Source organism: Dunckerocampus dactyliophorus, chromosome 21 (assembly GCF_027744805.1).
Source record: "Dunckerocampus dactyliophorus isolate RoL2022-P2 chromosome 21, RoL_Ddac_1.1, whole genome shotgun sequence".
Lineage (NCBI taxonomy): Eukaryota > Metazoa > Chordata > Actinopteri > Syngnathiformes > Syngnathidae > Dunckerocampus > Dunckerocampus dactyliophorus.
Genome location: NC_072839.1, coordinates 126,351 through 145,309, shown reverse-complemented (window position 1 = coordinate 145,309; position 18,959 = coordinate 126,351). Strand labels below are relative to the sequence as shown.

General features: G+C 41.9%; 2 protein-coding genes and 1 long non-coding RNA gene across 3 annotated transcripts; 2 read left to right on the top strand and 1 right to left on the bottom strand.

Moving 5' to 3' along the window:
• The first annotated feature begins 3,898 nt into the window (after positions 1–3,898).
• fzd8a (frizzled class receptor 8a) lies at positions 3,899–6,403 on the top strand. Its single transcript, XM_054766281.1, has one exon. The coding sequence runs from the start codon at positions 4,231–4,233 to the stop codon at positions 5,980–5,982; it is 1,752 nt and encodes a 583-aa protein (XP_054622256.1). The 5' UTR covers positions 3,899–4,230; the 3' UTR covers positions 5,983–6,403.
• A 1,778-nt stretch (positions 6,404–8,181) lies between these two features.
• LOC129174349 (uncharacterized) lies at positions 8,182–18,806 on the top strand. The gene is made up of 3 exons (XR_008567421.1): positions 8,182–8,305; positions 10,710–10,832; positions 18,352–18,806. It is a non-coding gene; the product is annotated as an uncharacterized LOC129174349 (long non-coding RNA).
• Positions 12,287–18,767, bottom strand: gjd4 (gap junction protein delta 4). Its single transcript, XM_054766282.1, has 2 exons — positions 16,146–18,767; positions 12,287–16,070 (listed from the first exon to the last, which is right to left on the bottom strand). The coding sequence occupies exons 1-2, from the start codon at positions 16,207–16,209 to the stop codon at positions 14,917–14,919; spliced, it is 1,218 nt and encodes a 405-aa protein (XP_054622257.1). The 5' UTR covers positions 16,210–18,767; the 3' UTR covers positions 12,287–14,916.
• Positions 18,807–18,959: the final 153 nt, after the last annotated feature.

Below are 18,959 nucleotides of genomic sequence, written 5' to 3'. Positions count from 1 at the left end.
CATCTATTTTCACGTAGGATGTAATGAATGTGCAAGAGCATGCATGATAAAAGGCCATCCATCATTCATCATCCATCCATCAATCCATCATACATCCATCCAGCATCCATCCATCCATCAATACAACCATCGCCCATCACCCATCCATCCATCCATCATCATCCATCCGTTTATACATCCATCATCCATCCTTCATCATCCATCCATTCATACATCCATCATCCATCCATCATCCATCCGTCCATCCATCATCTATCCATCTATCCATCTGTCAGTCATCCATGCATCCATTCATCCATCCATCATCCATCTATCCATCCATCATTCAGCCATCCATCCATTAGTCATCAATCATCCATCCATGCATCCATCCATGCTATCCTAGTTGATACTGGTGTGGTTGCCAGTGAATCACAGGACAATACAAGCTTTGACAATCACAAAGAGAGTGAAAATTGAAAGGCGCCGCAATGTCCAAACACAAAAATGATCCAAAAACACCATCAAATCATTAAGTACCTGAGCATTCAGTGGGGACTTAACCAGGAAGATTTTTTCTCGGCAGACACTTTGAGGGCCAGTATTGTTAAAAAAAGAGAAAAAAGAAAGAAAAAGGTAATAATAATAATAAAAATAATAATATATTGCCATTCACCCTGACTAGCATCTAAACTCCAGTCCCCTGTCCCAAGCGTCAGTGTTGTTACCCACTGCACCCTCCAGCCACTTACAAAAACAACCAACTCTAACACGATGCATAACTGCCAGGTCGCCACAATACCTTTGTTAATAAGCAAGACACCCACTTAGCTCCTTATCTTCCCGTACTTTGCACCAATATGCCTGACTTAAGTTGTCCAGCTCCTCCTGGGGGATCCCAAGGCATACCCAGGCCACATGTGCCCTGAACACCCCACCTCCCCCAGGGATCCGGACCAGATGCCATAAGCTATTTTGTTGACTTTATTCAGTAAAAACTTGATTTACGCCAATAAATTCAATTTTTGACAGGGTGTCTAAAACTGTAAATGGAACCCATGAAGACCAGAAAAAAGATGACAAACTGTGAAGTTGAAGTGTGGCAAACTCATTTGTGGTTCACTTGTCAACATTGATGTTACAGTATGAGAGAATATTTGGAGTAATACTGTCACCTGCATATTACGCTGATATTAGAAAGGTGTTGTATCAGTAAGTTATGAAAGTGATGATTACAAAAGAATGCTATGCAGGCTAATTCATAATAGAACCTTTTCGATAGAGGTACATGTCTAATTCTCTCCTTTTTGGATGAATCAGGACGTTATAGTAGCAATAAAACTGAAATACAGTGTTCCCTCGCTCTATTGCGGTTCTTCTTTCGCGGGTTCACTGTTACGCTGATTTTTGTTAGTGCTTCTTTTTTTTATTACAGCTATGAAGGCTATTACAGGCCGTGTCTGGCCCTTTAAGAAGAATTGCATTGTGGGAAGTGGAGTGTCTCGCTCTCTCTCTCTCTTCCCGCTTATGTCTGTCTGCACCCCCCAGTGTTTTCTCCATCCTGATTGGCTGTAAATCATTGTCAATCAATCTCCCCTGCCACGTCTTCTGTGTTTTTTTTGAGTGTTTAAACAAGAGAGAAATGTGAGGACCTGTTAATGCCTGTCTGAGAAAAGTGTATAAAGTGTACAGCGAGGGTTTTACAGCCTTAAAACATACAGTATATCATCATTGTAAACAAATGAAGTTGGCTACTTTGCTGATTTCACTTATTGCGGGCTATTTTGGGAACCTATCCCCCACAATAAACGAGGGAACACAGTACGACAAATTAGGGGGTGGGGTCGATCCACATATCGATACCATTGACACCAAGAGTAGTGACAGTATCGGATCGATGCTCGTGTGACAGGCATTGGAGATGAAGCAGATGATAGCAGATGCTATCGTTGAAGCTGCAGCCATCTCTTGTGTCATTTTAGAGATCCCTTAGCTTGCATTAACGGTGTGCCATGTGGTGGAAACAAAGTAGCATTATTGTGGGCGTGTACGTCTATGTATGGCAGATATCCTGATATCAATCAAGTGACAAACATCATAGTGATGATGCATCTTTTTATTAATGACCCACATTACATTCAGGATACTACAAAAAGGAACCTTACCAATGCTAACAGTGAGTTATTGTGTCTTACTATTGCTTATTATGTCTACTATATGAGGTCATAAAGGTGGCTATAGGTGTGTTATTTCATGTGCAATGCTAACACTGAGTTATTATGTCTTAGTATTGCTTATTATGTCTACTATATGAGGTAATACGACTATAAAGGTGGTTATATGTGTGTTATGTCATCTCTACAGGCCTGTAATCGTTAAAAAAAATAATCAAAAACGTTTTTAGAAGGTCATATACAGGTTTTCTATGTTAAAATATTAAATATATTAATATTGAATCCTACTTTGCAGAAAACCACCTATCATGGTTGGGAATGGAACCAATTAACCGCAATAAACGTGTTAAACTGTGTTTATTTTCACAAATATCTGCGTTTTGTTGTTCATATTGTTACAGCGTAACGTTATATTTAGATATTGTTATATCATTTACAAACTCGGGGATGGGGTGCCGCCAGGAATTCTGGGCCCCATGAAAAAAAAAAAAATCACCTTGTGCCCTCTATTTTTACTTTTTAAGAATTACTCATTTTTTGTCCTAACTTTACCCCCCTATGGCACCCCTGCTCAGGGAATACATTTGGAGGCAAGCCAGTAGCTTTTGCTTTTGTTTACTTATGATGCACTACTCACTTTTTTTTGCTCAAAAAATGGATGTGTTAATAGGGAATAATTGTGTTATGTCGTTTGATATTATTACATTGTCTTTTGTTGTTATATTATCATATTGTTCAATCGTTCAAAAATATGTTTAAGACATTTGTTTGCCTACAATCTTTGATCATCATTCCAATTAAGCAGTATCGCCCACTTCGATACTGTTTTATAATCATGTTAATACTTTATATGAATAATACTTGAAATACTGTTGTGAGAGAGTTGTGCCTGAGATAGACACAACTTAATCAAATGAAATCACAAATCACGAATAAGAAATTATGCAAAAACTAAATATTAGTGCAGCACAGCGCAGTAAGCATGTTAACGCAGATATGAGGTCCTCTGTTTTACACTTTGCTCTCCGCTGCTTGCAATTACGCCTCCTGTGGAGATCTTTGCAAGCGTTAAACGGAGCATTAGCACCTCATTTGAAAAATAAAACAGCTTTTCACAAGGACAGACAGCTCCCTGGGTAGTCTTATCATGCACAAATGAGCCAATTTTCCAACTCTCTCTCTGTCTCTCTCGCTCTCTCTCTCACTCACACACACGCACACCCACACTTTGCTTGTTAGAGTGCATGTTGCAATACACGATGCAACCTGGACTGTTAATGTTATTTTTATTATGGTGGTGGTTTGTAGAGGTGTATCGCTGCACTGCATCATCGTGAGGGGCGTTTCCAATATTCTGATAATCTACTATTGCTGCTTTTAATACTTTTTTGGTATATTGTTATTTAAATATACTCTTGTATTGTTAATTCTTATTTAATTTTGTATCTTTAGTACAGTCACTGTGTCTTTAAAGCACTGTATTAACAAAATGAATGATTATTATTGCTACTCGAAATATTAGTCAAAATGATTAAGTTGTACACATAATTGAAAAAACAAAACAAAATACAGAATAAAACAAAAACAGAATAAAGTACAATTGTGTAGTTTTAGATGTAATTCTTGGTTTGTGTGTACAAAAACATGTCAGTACTGTACAACCTTGCGGATTTTACTGAAACCCCGCCCCTGTCCCGTTGTGATTGGTGGAACAGCTCGGGGGTGTGACCCGCCAGCCTCTTGTGTATAAATGCACCGCTTGGTCAGCTAGCGACTGATTTGAATGAGAAACCGCAAAAAAGGAATAACATTCCAGGTGAATGCGTTGTTTTAAGAGATAAGAGTAGGAAAACACACGATTGTTTGTGTGTGTGTGTGTTAAGACAGCAGCGGATCATTGTTTGAGAGGATAGTGACGAGATAGAAGACGGCGGACTCTACTCTCAGCCATCTTGGTAAACACAGTCTCGCAACTCCATGCCAGCTCCACGGAGACGCGACATGGGCTCGCTGCGTGGAATCTAACCCGAGCAGAAGGGGGATTTTACAGCACGACGGCGCCACGCTGTTCTGAGAGATGGAGCCAGATCAGTTTGGGATTTACCTGCTCCTCTCACTCGCCCTCCTGCCCAGATACAGCTGCACCACCGCCAAGGAGATCACCTGCCAGGAAATAGCCGTGCCCCTATGCAAAGGCATCGGCTACAATTACACCTACATGCCCAATCAGTTCAATCATGACACACAGGATGAGGCTGGGTTGGAGGTCCACCAGTTCTGGCCCCTGGTGGAGATCCAGTGCTCCCCGGATCTTAAGTTTTTCCTGTGCAGCATGTACACGCCAATCTGTCTGGAGGACTACAAGAAGCCGCTCCCGCCGTGCAGGAGCGTGTGCGAGAGAGCTCGGGCTGGCTGTGCTCCCCTCATGAGGCAGTATGGTTTCCCATGGCCGGACCGGATGAAGTGTGACCTACTGCCGACACAAGGTAACCCGGACACACTGTGCATGGACTACAACAGAACAGACTCCACCACTGTGTCACCAGTCCTCTCCAAGCCCACCAACCACCCGGGGAAGGGGTACAATCTGCCCAAGATGAAGCCGGGAAGACCTGGAGCTCCTCGGAAGTACAAGCCGCCTGCCGCACCCTGCGAGCCTGGCTGTACATGTTTGGATCCCATGGTGCCCGTCAACACCGAGCGCCACCCACTTTACAACCGTGTCAAAACCGGACAGATTACCAACTGTGCCATGCCGTGCCACAGTCCCTACTTCACCCACGATGAGCGGGCCTTCACCGCCTTTTGGATTGGGCTGTGGTCCGTTTTGTGTTTTGTCTCGACGTTCGCCACGGTGGCCACCTTCCTCATCGACATGGAGCGCTTCAAGTACCCGGAGAGACCCATCATCTTCCTCTCGGCCTGCTACATGTTTGTGTCCGTCGGGTACATCGTGCGGCTGATCGCTGGGCACGAGAAGGTGGCCTGCAGCCGAGAGTATGACGTGGAGCACATCCACTACGAGACAACTGGACCAGCACTCTGCACAGTGGTCTTCCTGCTTATCTACTTCTTTGGCATGGCCAGCTCCATCTGGTGGGTCATCTTGTCCCTGACTTGGTTCCTTGCCGCTGGGATGAAATGGGGCAACGAAGCCATAGCCAGTTACTCCCAGTACTTCCACCTGGCAGCGTGGCTCATTCCCAGCATGAAGTCCATAGCGGTTCTGGCCCTGAGTTCTGTGGATGGGGACTCAGTGGCTGGGATTTGCTACGTGGGCAACCAGAACCTTGACAACCTGCGTGGGTTTGTCCTAGCTCCTTTGGTAATTTATTTATTCATTGGAACCATGTTCCTTTTGGCTGGATTTGTGTCTCTATTCAGGATCCGAAACGTCATCAAGCAAGGCGGCACTAAAACAGACAAACTGGAAAGGCTCATGATTAGAATCGGTATTTTCACGGTGCTCTACACGGTTCCAGCCACTGTTATAGTAGCTTGTTTCTTCTACGAGCAGCACAACAGGCAGAAGTGGGAGACAACCCACAACTGCTCCAACTGTTTACATGAGCGGGACCGCAGCAGGCCGGACTACGCCGTCTTTATGTTAAAGTACTTCATGTGCCTTCTGGTGGGCATCACGTCTGGAGTGTGGATCTGGTCAGGAAAGACTTTGGACTCTTGGAGGACTTTCTGCACCAGGTGCTGCTGGGGTAGCAAGGCCACCGGTGGTTCCATGTACAGCGACGTGAGCACTGGCCTGACGTGGAGGTCAGGCACGGCCAGCTCTGTGTCTTGCCCCAAGCAGATGCCATTGTCGCAGGTTTGAATGGAGAAAAGAAAACACAAAAGCAGCTTATGAGGACTGCTAATTGTTTGAGAGATAACCCATCACGCCCTGTCTTAAGCAATTTGCATTGGAATGAAACAATTGGAAGCTCATCTCCAACTTTGGGGCATTACTTCTTGTAGCTAGCGTCATGCAAAGACCTTTTTTTTTAACAACCTTTCTGATTGATTTTTTTACCTATCTTGTGCCAGATAACATTGTCAAAGATAAATTAAGCCTTAATAGTACCCCCTGTGTTTTTTTTTTAATTATTTTATGGGTCATTCATTTTGTGATTAAAAAATATATATATTTATATAAAGCTTATGTATATTTGTGTATAAAAGAAAACTTTATAAGTATTGTATATTTGTACAAAGTGTAGATGTTTTTTGTGGAAGAGCCAAAAAAAGACTTTTATTTTGACAATAAAACATTTGATAAATTTAAAGTAAGTTTGCAGTGTTTTGTGGTTGCTTTTTAGAGTGTGCTTTTCAGCACCAGGAAGTTGTAATTAGAGATAGGGGTTGAGTTGGAGCACCTCCATAATTGTTAAAGTCCTCTTCACATGCCTGCAGAAGCCCACTTTCTTAAATTAGTAAAAAAAAAAAAAAAAAGCGGTGGGTGGGACTGGTTGAATGTGGTATAAATGCAGGGAATGGACCCTTTTCATCTGCGCAAACTTTGATCTTTCTTTCCTAATGGCAGCGAATAAAGGTGGTGTGTGTGAGGAGTGTCCGTCTGATGTGCCAGGGTTCCCCTAAACGTCCCCATTTGCAGCCTTTGATGGGCGTCCTACAATTGAAAGAGCATTTTTGGAAGCCTTGCATTTTGGGCGATTGTCAGGACTGAAACCTGCCAGTGCCCCTGGATCTTGTGTTTAGTTTTTTGGTTTTTATCCTCTTTTTCTCCAGGTCTGAATTGAAACATCACTCCATCGAGCTCAAGCTGTGTCAGCGAGTGCACAGACCTTTTCATGAATGATTGTGAAATTGCTAAGAAGGAGCCACAGGTGGTCTGTTCACGTGATCTCACACCATTGGACCTTCTAATCAAGGCCTTTTAATTCAACAAATGTATCTCCTTATGGTCCCCAATTAAGCCTAAGCGCTTTTATAAGATGATATTCTGTAACACATAGCTTAGAAACGCAATGTGTGCTTTATAGTAGCAGCTTTTCTAAAAGTGCTGCTCAAACAAAATCACCATATTTGCATGTATTGTTTGAAATTGCCACCAAAGCACCTTGCAGTTTACCTACTATGCTGCATTCAGCTCCGGCTAGCAGCACCACCTAGTGTTCAAAACCCGGCACTACAGCTTTCATTCCGCTCCACTTGGTAAAAACAGTAGTCTTGCTATAAGTATTAGCCATCCATAAAGTAACCAAGAGCAGCATGTTTGCTCTTGCAGTTGCACACACATTGTAGAAACTGGACTTTTTACACTACAAGCCTTGTAAATGTGCATAGATTTTTATATATGAAAAATAGCCTCTTGGATAAATCAGGCTTTTTTAACTCGTGTATTAGCATGCGTTTTATGTAATTTCATTGTCCCCGATAGATCAACTAATCTAATTTAAGCTGCAGGGTAAAGTGCTGCATTTGATTCACACAGTCTGGAAGCTGCACGTCAAGTCTGATATCAGGACGTTTTTTTCAGTTATATTAATTTTTTAAATAATTGTAATCCTTTTTTTAAATTATTTTATTAATGAGTTTACATTGTCCACTTTTTTCAACCTTGCTTCTTTGCAATGCATCCCTTAATACAAATCTTATATCCAGCAAAAACATCTGCATGAATAGTGCTAATAATTATTCCAATCCAGTACAGTACTTCCATCATACATTTGCAAAGCATTTCCAAAAAATAATATTAAGAGTAGCCCAATCTTTTTTTATTCATAGCATTACATTGAGAGATTTTTGTAATATTTCTCATTATATTATTATTTAAATCCTAGCAGGGAAATTCACATTTCACGCTAGACCAGTGGTGGGAAAACTAAGTCCCGCAGGCCACATCCGTCTCGTTGGTCTTTTTCATCCGGTCCATCAAAGATTGGTAAAGAATTGCCGTAATCAAATATAATCGTGGTATCTTTCATTTCCCTGTAATTCCTGGTCTTTCCACCAGGTGGCGCATTACATACAGTGATACTTTGGTTTGATCTTGCCAAGCCCGGGCTAGTCACTCTGTTATTACTTTGCTCCTGTTCTGAACCCACCTGCAGCAATGAGTGGACCATCCATCAATTTTCTATACCGCTTCTTCTCTTAAAGTCGAGAGGGTGAAAGAGGACAACCCTGAGCAGGAGGTAATTTTCTTTCACTGCATTATCCACCAGGAAGCACTTTGGAAATCGGTATTGCAACTTGACCACATAGTGAAGCCAGTTGAAAAAATCGTTACCTTGATTCGAGTGAGTGGACTTCAGCATCGTCAGTTTATTAAGTTTCTTGAAGAAACTAATGCTGATCACCAGGGCTTGCTTTACCACTCCATTGTCCGCTGTTTAAGTTTGGTTTCAAAGTGTGTGTGTGGGAGCTCAAACAGGAGATTATATCTCGTCTTTGGAGGTACTTGAGAAAACTGACAATTTTCCTGAGCTGAGTGACACAGATTGGCTTTTTTAGCTTGTTTGTGGACATACTGACACACACAAATGATTTTAATGTGAAGCTACAAGGGAAAGACCAGTTCGTGCATGAAATGAACACAAACATAAGCGCCTTCAAAACCAAGCTAGCCTTATTTTCAAAGCAAATGTCAAGCAAATCATTTGCTCATTTCCCCACACTGGCTACGCTGAAAGGGGCCGCTCGACATGTGAAAAATGACAGGAAATCACTGGATGACCTGCATGCAATTGTTAAAGTACAACCGTCGGTTCTCTGATTTTGGAAAAATTGACAAGTCACTTCAGCTGGTGTCATGTCCCTTCACACAAAATCCTGAAACAATGCCCCAAGAGTTGCAGCTGGAACCGATAGATCTCCATTCCTCACACTGCCATGAAGGAGAAGTTTAACTCTCTTAAGCTGGATGAGTTTTATGCCTCATGAAGTGCAGCCACATTTCCAAACATCCAGAAGATGGCACAGAACATGCTGGTGTTGTTTGGCTCTACATATGTGTGTGAACTTTTAGTGTGATGCACACCAACAAAGTACCCCACAGATCCCAGTTGAGTGATGAACACCTCAGATCTCTTTTGAGAACCGCCACAACATCAGACTTTGATGCACTGGCAAAAAGGGTGATCAACAACTGTTCCCACTAAAAGTTAAAGTAAGTAATAACACTGTAACCGCAGGGGGGGCCGCGAAGCTAGTTAGCACGCAGGCCGAGGCGCCTGGAGCCTCAAAGCGGCTATACTCCCCCTGGAAATCAAAGACTTTGGTTTCCCGCGCAAACAGCGGCCGTCCACACGCTTCATAAAATTTTTGCCTCTTTCTCGCCCATTGGCTGAGAAATGGCTACCACATCCAAGGAAAGCAGCAGGCGAGATTTACACCCTCTCCCCCAGATGTACGGATGAGTCCGGCCCTCTGGGGCCGTGCGCAGCCGGGCTGGGACCGGGTACTGTAATGCTTTTTTTATGTTTGTTTGATATGCATGCATCTGGTGCTGGCCCGGCCCGTCTTGTCACATTTTAAAAATCAATGTGGCCCCTGAGCCAAAAAGTTTGCCTGCTCTAGACCAGTGATCCCCAACCCCCGGGCCGCGGGTCATTTGGTACCGAGCCGCACAGAAAGAAAAAATAATTTCCATGATGTTTTATTTTGAAAAGTGGCCGGATTCTCTGTTACATCCGTCTCACTTGATGCATGTCCATTGTGCGTGTGCTGACTTTCTCTCGCCGCACAGATAGACTACTACAGTATTTTTAGCATTTTTCTTTCACCTCATATTTGGTGTGAAATGCTGATACTATGTGAGAATGCATAAAGGTAAGTTTGGATGACTTATTGAGTGCTAATGTGCACATTTGTCTCAAGTGAATTCATGCCAGCACACTGACTTTTACCTCTGGAAATCTCTCTGGAAAAACTCCAGAGATAAGATAAATTAGATCGCTATCATGTACGTATTATTTTTTAAATGTAAATACTAATATATTGGGGGCTTATTTCATTAGTGATTATTTTTAAGAGTTCGCTAGCATGTGAATGTTTCTGTCGCCTTATGACCTCCACCAAGACGGTGCTACGCAAAGAGTTATGCCCGTAGCGCAGACGTCAACGTCATATCCGGTTAAGTAACACGAACGTGAACAGAAGAAAACACATAATACAAGTATACAGTAGTTATATTAGATTGTAAACAACAAAAAGCAAAGTGCACTGATGGATTAATGTAGAGGATTCACCTAGAGTTGTTTTTGTAAAGAGACAAATACCATCCATCCAAACATATCTTCCTAGCAAATGCTTTTGTCTGTTTATGAAGTAATTATCCACTTGCACCATGAATATGGTAGAAGAAAAAAAACATGTTATAATTTTGCAAATCTTAACGTTTTTGGGTTAAAATTAAAATGTGAATTAGAATGTGCTAGCCAAACGATATACTATACGATCACAACCAATTGAAACGCTTTTGTTTTGTAAAATGGAATTCATTAAGAAGTGCTCAGAGCTGTGAGGAATGACACATGATTATATGCCGTGACCAAAGTCGACGCTCACCTGTCATTCCTCTGTCAAACTGTGTTGCAGGACACACTGCCATTAAAAGAGGGCTGTAATCCACCGGACTGTGTGTGTGATGCATTCAAGCGACGTTCAAGCATTGTGGAGCTGCATCAAGTTGTGGACCGTCACATATTTTGTCTTTAAAAAGTAAGTCAAATATGTTTTTCATGAAGGTGATTTTATGGTTCCTTTTGTCATATCATATAGCCAGTAGAAGGGGTGCAGCCAGGAATTCAGGCCCCCCAGAAAAAAATACATTGCCACCCCCTTTAATTAATTACGAATTTCATTCGTAATTACCTATTTTTGGGCTCCCTGGCAGTCAAGGGACCTTGGAATTGTCGTGACATTTTCACTTTATACGGCACCGCTGTCCAATAGCACTCATCCTAAATACATTGAAAAATGTATAATTAATCCATGCAATCGGTATCAGTATTGGCCGATTTCAGTCCTGGATGATCGTTATTGGAATCGGCAGCATAAAGTCCTGATCAGAGCATCCCTAGTTTGGCCGGCGGGGCGGGGGCCGAGGCCGCGGCATAGTAGTTACATTTAGGAGTAAAAGTACATTGTAATGTTAGTCTTGACATTTAGTTTGAAAATGTGGCGGTCAAGGCTACATTTAACAGTGAAACTACACTTTTCATGGACGTATCCGCACCCTAAATCAAATCCATATCGGTCACATCTGGGTTTGCCTTATCGTTGTAGATTCATGTAGGAACTGCCTGATCTCCAGCTCAAGTGCACGTTCCCAGGTGATTATTGCAAACTTCACATGTTGGAGTTTGAGCAGAAAGTGTTGAAGTTTTGTCCAACTTTTAAAAGTACAGGCTTTCCTCATAATTTCGACTTTAACAGAGAGATGATCGGAGCACAGATTTGCAAACTTTAAATGGTAAAAAAATCTATTGAAATATGTTGCTACCATTGCATAATGCGCAAATGTTCTCTTGAGGGAGCAAGCGCGCCGTGGGGTTTGACTTTGTGGATTACTTTGGAGTCCTGCTATTGATTTCTGTCGATTGCTATATGGTGGGTTACACTGCAGCTGTGCATGTGTGCACATGTTTCTATTTACACACACACACACACTGTTCACAACATGAATACAATATTTCCTGATTTGGTGATGTGGAATCTAAAAACAGGACTACAAGCCTCTCCAGTAGAATGAAAGCAGAACGTATTAGCAATATCAATAAAAAAATATTTTAAAAGACTAAATAGAGTGTCAGTAGAGTCCCCTTGAAGTTTTACTGCACTTTGAATGGTACCTTTGATTAGTGTCATTCACATTTTTGTCCACCTGAGGGAGCCATTGCTCCTGAATGTTCTGTGCTGGTGTCACTAAACATTGAATTGGATTCAATGGACTCATTCGGTTGTTTTCATTAATTTCAACTATTTCGTCATGGTCTTTTTAAGTCACGTAATACAAAAGTCTGATTTGTTTTGGTTAACATATAAAAGTTGACATTTACAAGGCCCTAATGGTTGACCTTTAAAAGACCCGAAAGACAAACAAACCATTGCTGAAGTGGAATAATATAAACAAAATTTAATCAAACTAAAGAATATACAGAAGTTTGCAACCAACAACAAAGCAGGCAAAATAACATACTAAATGGGAAATGTAAGTAAATAAATACTGTATCATAGTAACAGAACATTATATTTAAATAGCAATAAATATGCAGGTAAAAGATGCTGAATAGATATCAACCTGCTGAATAAGTTAAGAAACAAAACAAAATAATATAATGTACGTAGTTTTGTTGTGATTTTTCTGTTTTAACATTTTTTTTATGAGTAAACATGATACTCACCCAATGTGGGCTATGCAGGTTCATCTGGTCCTGCTTGTCCTAATGACCTGCTTTGCATGTGAAAAACACATATTAGCAACCCAAACAGCCCTGTCAGCCATTGTTTATGCGCAACTCTTTGCAAAATCAGCTCTTGGATTGAGGATGATGTCTCAGTCCTGATGGAATCACTTAAGATCAGGGGCTGCATACAGTCACAAACGGGACGTCATGCATACACTTTCTTGTTTTGTTTTTTAAATAAAATAAGATACTACAATGTCAAATTCAGATCAGTATTTGTAGAATTTGTAAATTAGAAGAATTAAATCAGTTCCGTATGTGTATTAAGTAGGGGTGACACGAGACACTCAGTTTATGAGACGAAACGCTACACGACATATGCATTTAATTTCTAAAGCGTTGCACTCTGTGTGTATGCTAGCGGCTCTGCCTCCACCCACCAAGACAAAGAGACTGCATGACTGACAAGGGCTCACTCCGTTCATGCTGTTGTTCTTTGGAACAAACACACCAAGGTCCTGAAAGCAATGCTCAGAGTGAATCCTCGTCCTGCCTGCTTGGAGGCGAGAGACGAGGAAAACAGACACACCTGCACATGGCAATATATCAAGGCCGGCAAAATTATCAAGTTAATTTTCATTTATTGTGTGATAAATTAAATGATTTATTGTTGTTCCAGGCCTAGTGCCCACAAGATTTTGTCTGAATGAGAAATCTTGTCATGTTTTAATCTCGCGAGACCTTGTGACACCCCTAATATTATTTATATTATCTCTGTAAGAATGTAAAATGACAACTTCTTTGTAACAACAATATTGTCCAATATGTTGGCAGTTAAACTCAATGCTCGATAGAACTATTAAACTTTCCAAAACATGTTTTATAATTAATATAGAAAAGTGAATAAGTTGCAGAAATGTCAACTCCGCCTAGCATTACGTGGTCATGCAGCCATCAGACTCATTCGGTTGCTAAAACTTTAGGCTGTAAAGTGTTACAATGAATGAATGGTCTTTGCTGGATGAGAAATGCAGATTCAAACATGGCACCTTTCACAATAAGAGAAAGCAGTGTAGTTTACTAGTAAAAACACCTGTTGGTGAGCGGTTGGTGCCCCAACAATGTATACAATATTATATATACCCGTGGCTATATTAGCTTAAAAAAACAATGAGTGTCACTGTGCCTGGATGATTCGGTGTGCTATGCAGAACACACACAAAAACATTCTGAATCCTGTCACAACACCCTCACCACCCACCACAGGAATGCTATGTTGAAAATGCTACATTTTCACATAGTTTCAAAAGGTAAGCTTGGGAGTTTAGGGCATAATATTTTCTGATAATTTGTTAGGCATAAGCCCATTTTGCGCAAATGAAGAGAAAGTCTTTTGTAACTGAAGCATGAAGAGGGTGTGTCACGGCCACACCTACAGTAGTCTGACGAAATCCCACCCTCGTGATCATTCACTTGAGCGAGCCAGAGGGCAGCGTTGTGAAGACAGGCAACATCCAGAAGGCCTGGAGCTTTTGTTTCCACCTTCAAAACAAAACAAAAAGAGGCCACGAGAGTACGAGATCAAGAGCTATCATCTTACACAAAGAAGACTCTGTATGGAGGGACCGCATGCAACCAAATGATTTACTGTGGCAAGCCACGCTCACTTCAGCATGAAGCAAATGAGGCTGTCAAACACTGTTAGCATTCTGTGGGAGTTTAATGGTAAAATCTGTGCTTTGATCAAGGTGAAACAGAATCAGATGTCCCAGGCTTTTTGCTGGGCTCTATTTCTATTGATGTTGCTCCTCATAAGCTCTGCAAGGCCCTAAAATAGAGTGACAAGCTGTCCTCAAATACAAAACCTTTTGGGGATGCATAATTACTTTATGAATCCTCAGTTGTCTTTTGCAGAGAGACCATTTTACTGGTATCAACACCTTAGCCTGAACATTGTTTTTCTTTTTAACACGAGCCAAAAGGTCAAACAAACAGCCGAGCACAGGCCCAAAGGCTCACAAGATCAACTTTGACCCTGAAACTTGAAGGTGGATTCACATGAGGTGAGGATACATGGGACAGGTCGTGGCCTCTCCTTGTTTGTGGACAGTGAGGGGTGGAAACAGGTGGGCTGCACTTTTAGATTCAACTCAAGGTTAACATGCGCCTAAGGACGCTTAAGGCTCGCACATCTTTGCCTCATTTCACGCAAGACATTGTCACTTCACATCAAAAGAAGGCAACGTGATCTGTTGGCAAATCTCAGGAGGCGAATGCGCTGACTAAGCATGACGACGAGGTAGCTGGGTGACACTCCAACAGTGAGCTGGCTCTCATGTTGCTCTCACATCTATTTACCTCTTGCATGACAACTTTGCCAATAAATAAACCCTAAGTCACACCCACTCTGATCTTTTCTCATGACTTTCATCGTTGGAAAGCTCAGCCCCACCACCCAGCTCCACCAACATGTACTGACCAATCCTCCTGGTGCAGGCTGCTGTTGCTGTGGGATCATGTCGAAGAGGCCTTGGTGACGCCGCAGGGTGATACCTCAAGTTCTGTCTTGGGGGTGGCGGAGGCTTGAGCCTGCTGCGTTTATTGACACAAGTGGCTTTAGGAGACCCCATCGGTTCTAAGGGACAGAGCACCACCTCACTGCCTTCCTTCTCAGGAGCCTCCTCTTGGGAAGCAGAGTAGCCGTTGTTTCCATTAGTGTTGCAGCCCAGAGGTTCCAAGGAACAAGGTATAGAGGTTGCATCCTGACTTGATCTAATTCCTCTGTTAGAACACCTGCTGCCTTGCCTCTTTCCGAAACATTCTTTTTGACCAGCCTCGGCTTCCAGAGCTTGTTGACTCAGGCAGGTATTTAAGTCTCCGTACTCATCCTCATAAACATCCTCCATCATCTTTGCCTTACTCCTCTGCCTCACGGATCGCTTTATAGTGCAAATGAAATCCAGTACATTCAGGAAAAGTGACAGAGCCGCCACACCGAGCATGAAGTTGAGCATCACAGTCTTCTCCGTGGGTCTAGAGATGTAGCAATCCACTTGGGTGGTACATGGAGGGTTCTGGCATAGATACCTCCTTCGGATGTAGAAACCAAACATATAGTAGTGAGCTGCCCCAAATCCTGCTTCAAGCAACGTCCTAAATATCAACTGGAGGATGTAGGCTCCTGTGAAGAATCGCACCCATCCTTGCTCCACTCCTGGCAGTGTCTTCTTTGTGGATAGCTCCTGCTGGATTTTGTAAAGCTGTATGGCCTTACCAGGACCGGAGGAACTCATGACCACAGTGAGTCTGTTTGACACCGTATGGACCACATAGATGGTAAAGATGACATAGGGCAGACATAAAGTGATGAGCTGCACCAGCCAGAAGCGGAAAAGAGATATGGGAGAATAGATATCGTAGCACACGTTGGCACATCCGGGTTGAATGGTGTTGCAAATGAATCGCTCCTGCTCGTCCTGGTAAAGAGGGTAACCGGCAAAAAGGAGGATGAGGATGCGTAGAAAGATCATCACGATGAGCCACACTTTTCCTGGAATAGAAGCAGAAACCGTATTGGAAATGCAATCTTTTAGATAGAACCTTAAACATCAGTGACTCGACTCACCGATGAAGGTGATGCTGTGATTGACAGAGATAAAGATGATTTCCAAAGGACTTGATCCCGCCATGTTTGCTGAGACCACAGGCAGAACCTTACCAAGTAACACCAAATAACATCCAGCCGGTTAAGTCCAGCAGTAGACCTCATACAGGTGGACCATGGTCAAGGTTCTGGTAGCTAAAATCCAACATGAGCCATTTGAGAGGACAAGAGTGACGATGAGGGACAATGCTGCCTTTCTCTGAGCCCCCTGCAGACAACTGGCTGTCCTGAGACAACAGAAGATGGGAGCGAGCCCCATTGTGGATCTATTCTTAACACACTTGCAAAGGCACGCCGCTGTCCTGCATGGCATTGCGGAGATATTTTAGAGGGCTGCAGGACGTCCTTGCAGGAGAACAACAAACCTTTCGTTCTTACGAGTTCTAAATTCAAGCACAGGTCAAGCATGTTCAATCTAGGAAGAGAATAGAAATGGGAATACAAATCTGATGTGGTAAACCTGACCCGTTAATGGTGACCTTGATTATGACTGAATGTTGAAGGATGCAACACTTAAATCAACTTGACAATTGTTTTTATGAATACAAATAGAAATCCAGTGTGACAACTTAAACAAGGTACTGCATTCACAGACTGTCCACCTGTTCCTGCAGCTGTTCTTCATTTCCCCACTGATGGGATTAACACAAACAGATGAGTCTCCATCAGCCGTTACGTTGACTGAACAGAGCACAAGCTCGTTATTGAAAAGAATCAGCTCCACATCTAATTTACAATTGCCAACCCAACAAAACTTAATTTCAACTGAGAAGTACAGAGTGTGCCTGAAAGCTGCATGGAGTTTGCGTCAATTAACCTTTGCATCGTAAATATTGCAAAAAGATATTGAAGATGTTGTCTGTTAATATTCCAATTGACAAAAATACGCATTTTCGTGTCCGACATTAGGAACTCCGTGTAGTTACGATGCAATCCAAACGACAACTGTTTAGAATCGGTATATCTAAATATTGAACCATGATTACGAAGAAAAACATAAAGGTGCACATTGGGGTTCAAAATGGGTATGTTGTAGTCAATAAAGGTTGTTCAGCAGTTGCTTTTAGCAATGCTTGGAGTATCTGAAGTGTCAAATATGCATGAAATAAAAAAAATTATGCATGAACTGTACTTAATATTTTACCAGTTCCATACAATTTCAGTTTTAAAGCACAGAAAATAAGCAGTGTAAATAAGTCTAAGTAGTGTAAATAAGTTATGTAACATTCAACTAACAGCATAACATTTGTTGAAAGTCCGTGTTTCATTTTTTTGAAGTGCAATTGCCAAAGCGTATCATCATATTGGTGATTAAATATGAGTACCACCATTATTTTTAAAGACATTAAATGCTGCTTTAGTGGAGGAGAAAGTCTGAATTTCAACAAGTGGCTACTCTACCTTTGACCCTATAAGACAGGGGTCACCAACGTGGTTTTCAGTTAATAATGTGAGAACACTAGAAAGAAAAGTATTCTGAAACATAAAATGTGAGTTGTGGATACCAGCATTTTGTCAATGTTTTGGTAAAACAAGCGTATTTGCTTTGTTTGGGTTGAAATAAGGTATGAAAATCATTCCTACAAAAATGAGTAGCTCTTGGCCATTTTCATTTTCTAAAAGTAGCTCTCGCAAGAAAAAAACGTTGGTGACCCCTGCTATAGGATGTGTGGGCCATATTTCAAATAGCTGCAGAAAACCAACTATGAGGTGAACAGGAACATTTGGCTGACTTGCTCATCTTATTATGTATTGTGTAAAACTAAGACATGAACATTAAATTAAAAGCACAAAATGAACGGCGACCCACCATCCACCAGTTCAAACCTGGAGTTTTTCCAGAGAGATTATTACATGGCTGTTTGACGTGTGTGGTAAAAGGCAGTGCGCTAGCATGAATTAACTTCAGACAAATGTGCACATTAGCACTCAATAAGTCATCCAAACTTACCTTTATGCATTCTCACATAGTATCAGCAGTTGACACCAAATATTAGGTGAAAGAAAAATGGTAAAAATACACTAGTAGTCTATCTGTGCGGCATGAGATAAAGTTAGCACACCCACAATGGACATGCGTCAAGTGAGACGGATGTAACGGAGAGAATCCGGCCACTTTTCAAAATAAAACATTATGGAAATTATTTTTTCTTTCTGTGCGGCCCAGTACCAAATGACCCAACGGCAGAACGCTGCCAGCAAGGCAGACAGAGGAGCTGGCGAGGAGGAAAGCCGACAATTGAGCAAGCGGACGGGCAAACGGGCAAGCAGCCAGGCCAACCACCACACAGCGCCAGCCGACACCCGCGGGGCAGCAAATCCCGGAGAGGGAGTGGGAGTGCCGCAGGGAGGCCAAGCACTAGAGTCGAGATTAGACCTTTATCTTTCTAATCATGACCATCAAACTACAGACTAAATTACAATATCATTCAAGGAGCTTTACAAATTTCAAGTAAAAGGTATCGTCATCACTATCAGTAATGGCTTGTATTTACTTGGTATATTAGATCGATACCAAAATTTCAACAATTTCAAACAGTATCCCCCAACCCTACTGATGATTATATGGTACACAGATTTGATGGGGCATAAAAGTAAAACTCTTTGCAGAGATGGAGTTCATGGCACAACATCATGACACACACACACTCACTCATAAGAGTTGACCACATGCATCGACTTGCTATCACCTGTGTCTGAAAATAACAGATTACACTGTACAAAAATACATGCATAGAATCAGTGTTGAAGATATTCAAATATCTGCAAAAAATG

Coding starts and splice junctions, on each gene's coding strand:
- gjd4 (XM_054766282.1), bottom strand. CDS start 16,209: ATGGCGGGATCAAGTCCTTTGGAAATCATCTTTATCTCTGTCAATCAC. Junction 16,071..16,145: donor TCACAGCATCACCTTCATCG/GTGAGTCGAGTC, acceptor CTTCTATTCCAG/GAAAAGTGTGGCTCATCGTG.
- fzd8a (XM_054766281.1), top strand. CDS start 4,231: ATGGAGCCAGATCAGTTTGGGATTTACCTGCTCCTCTCACTCGCCCTC.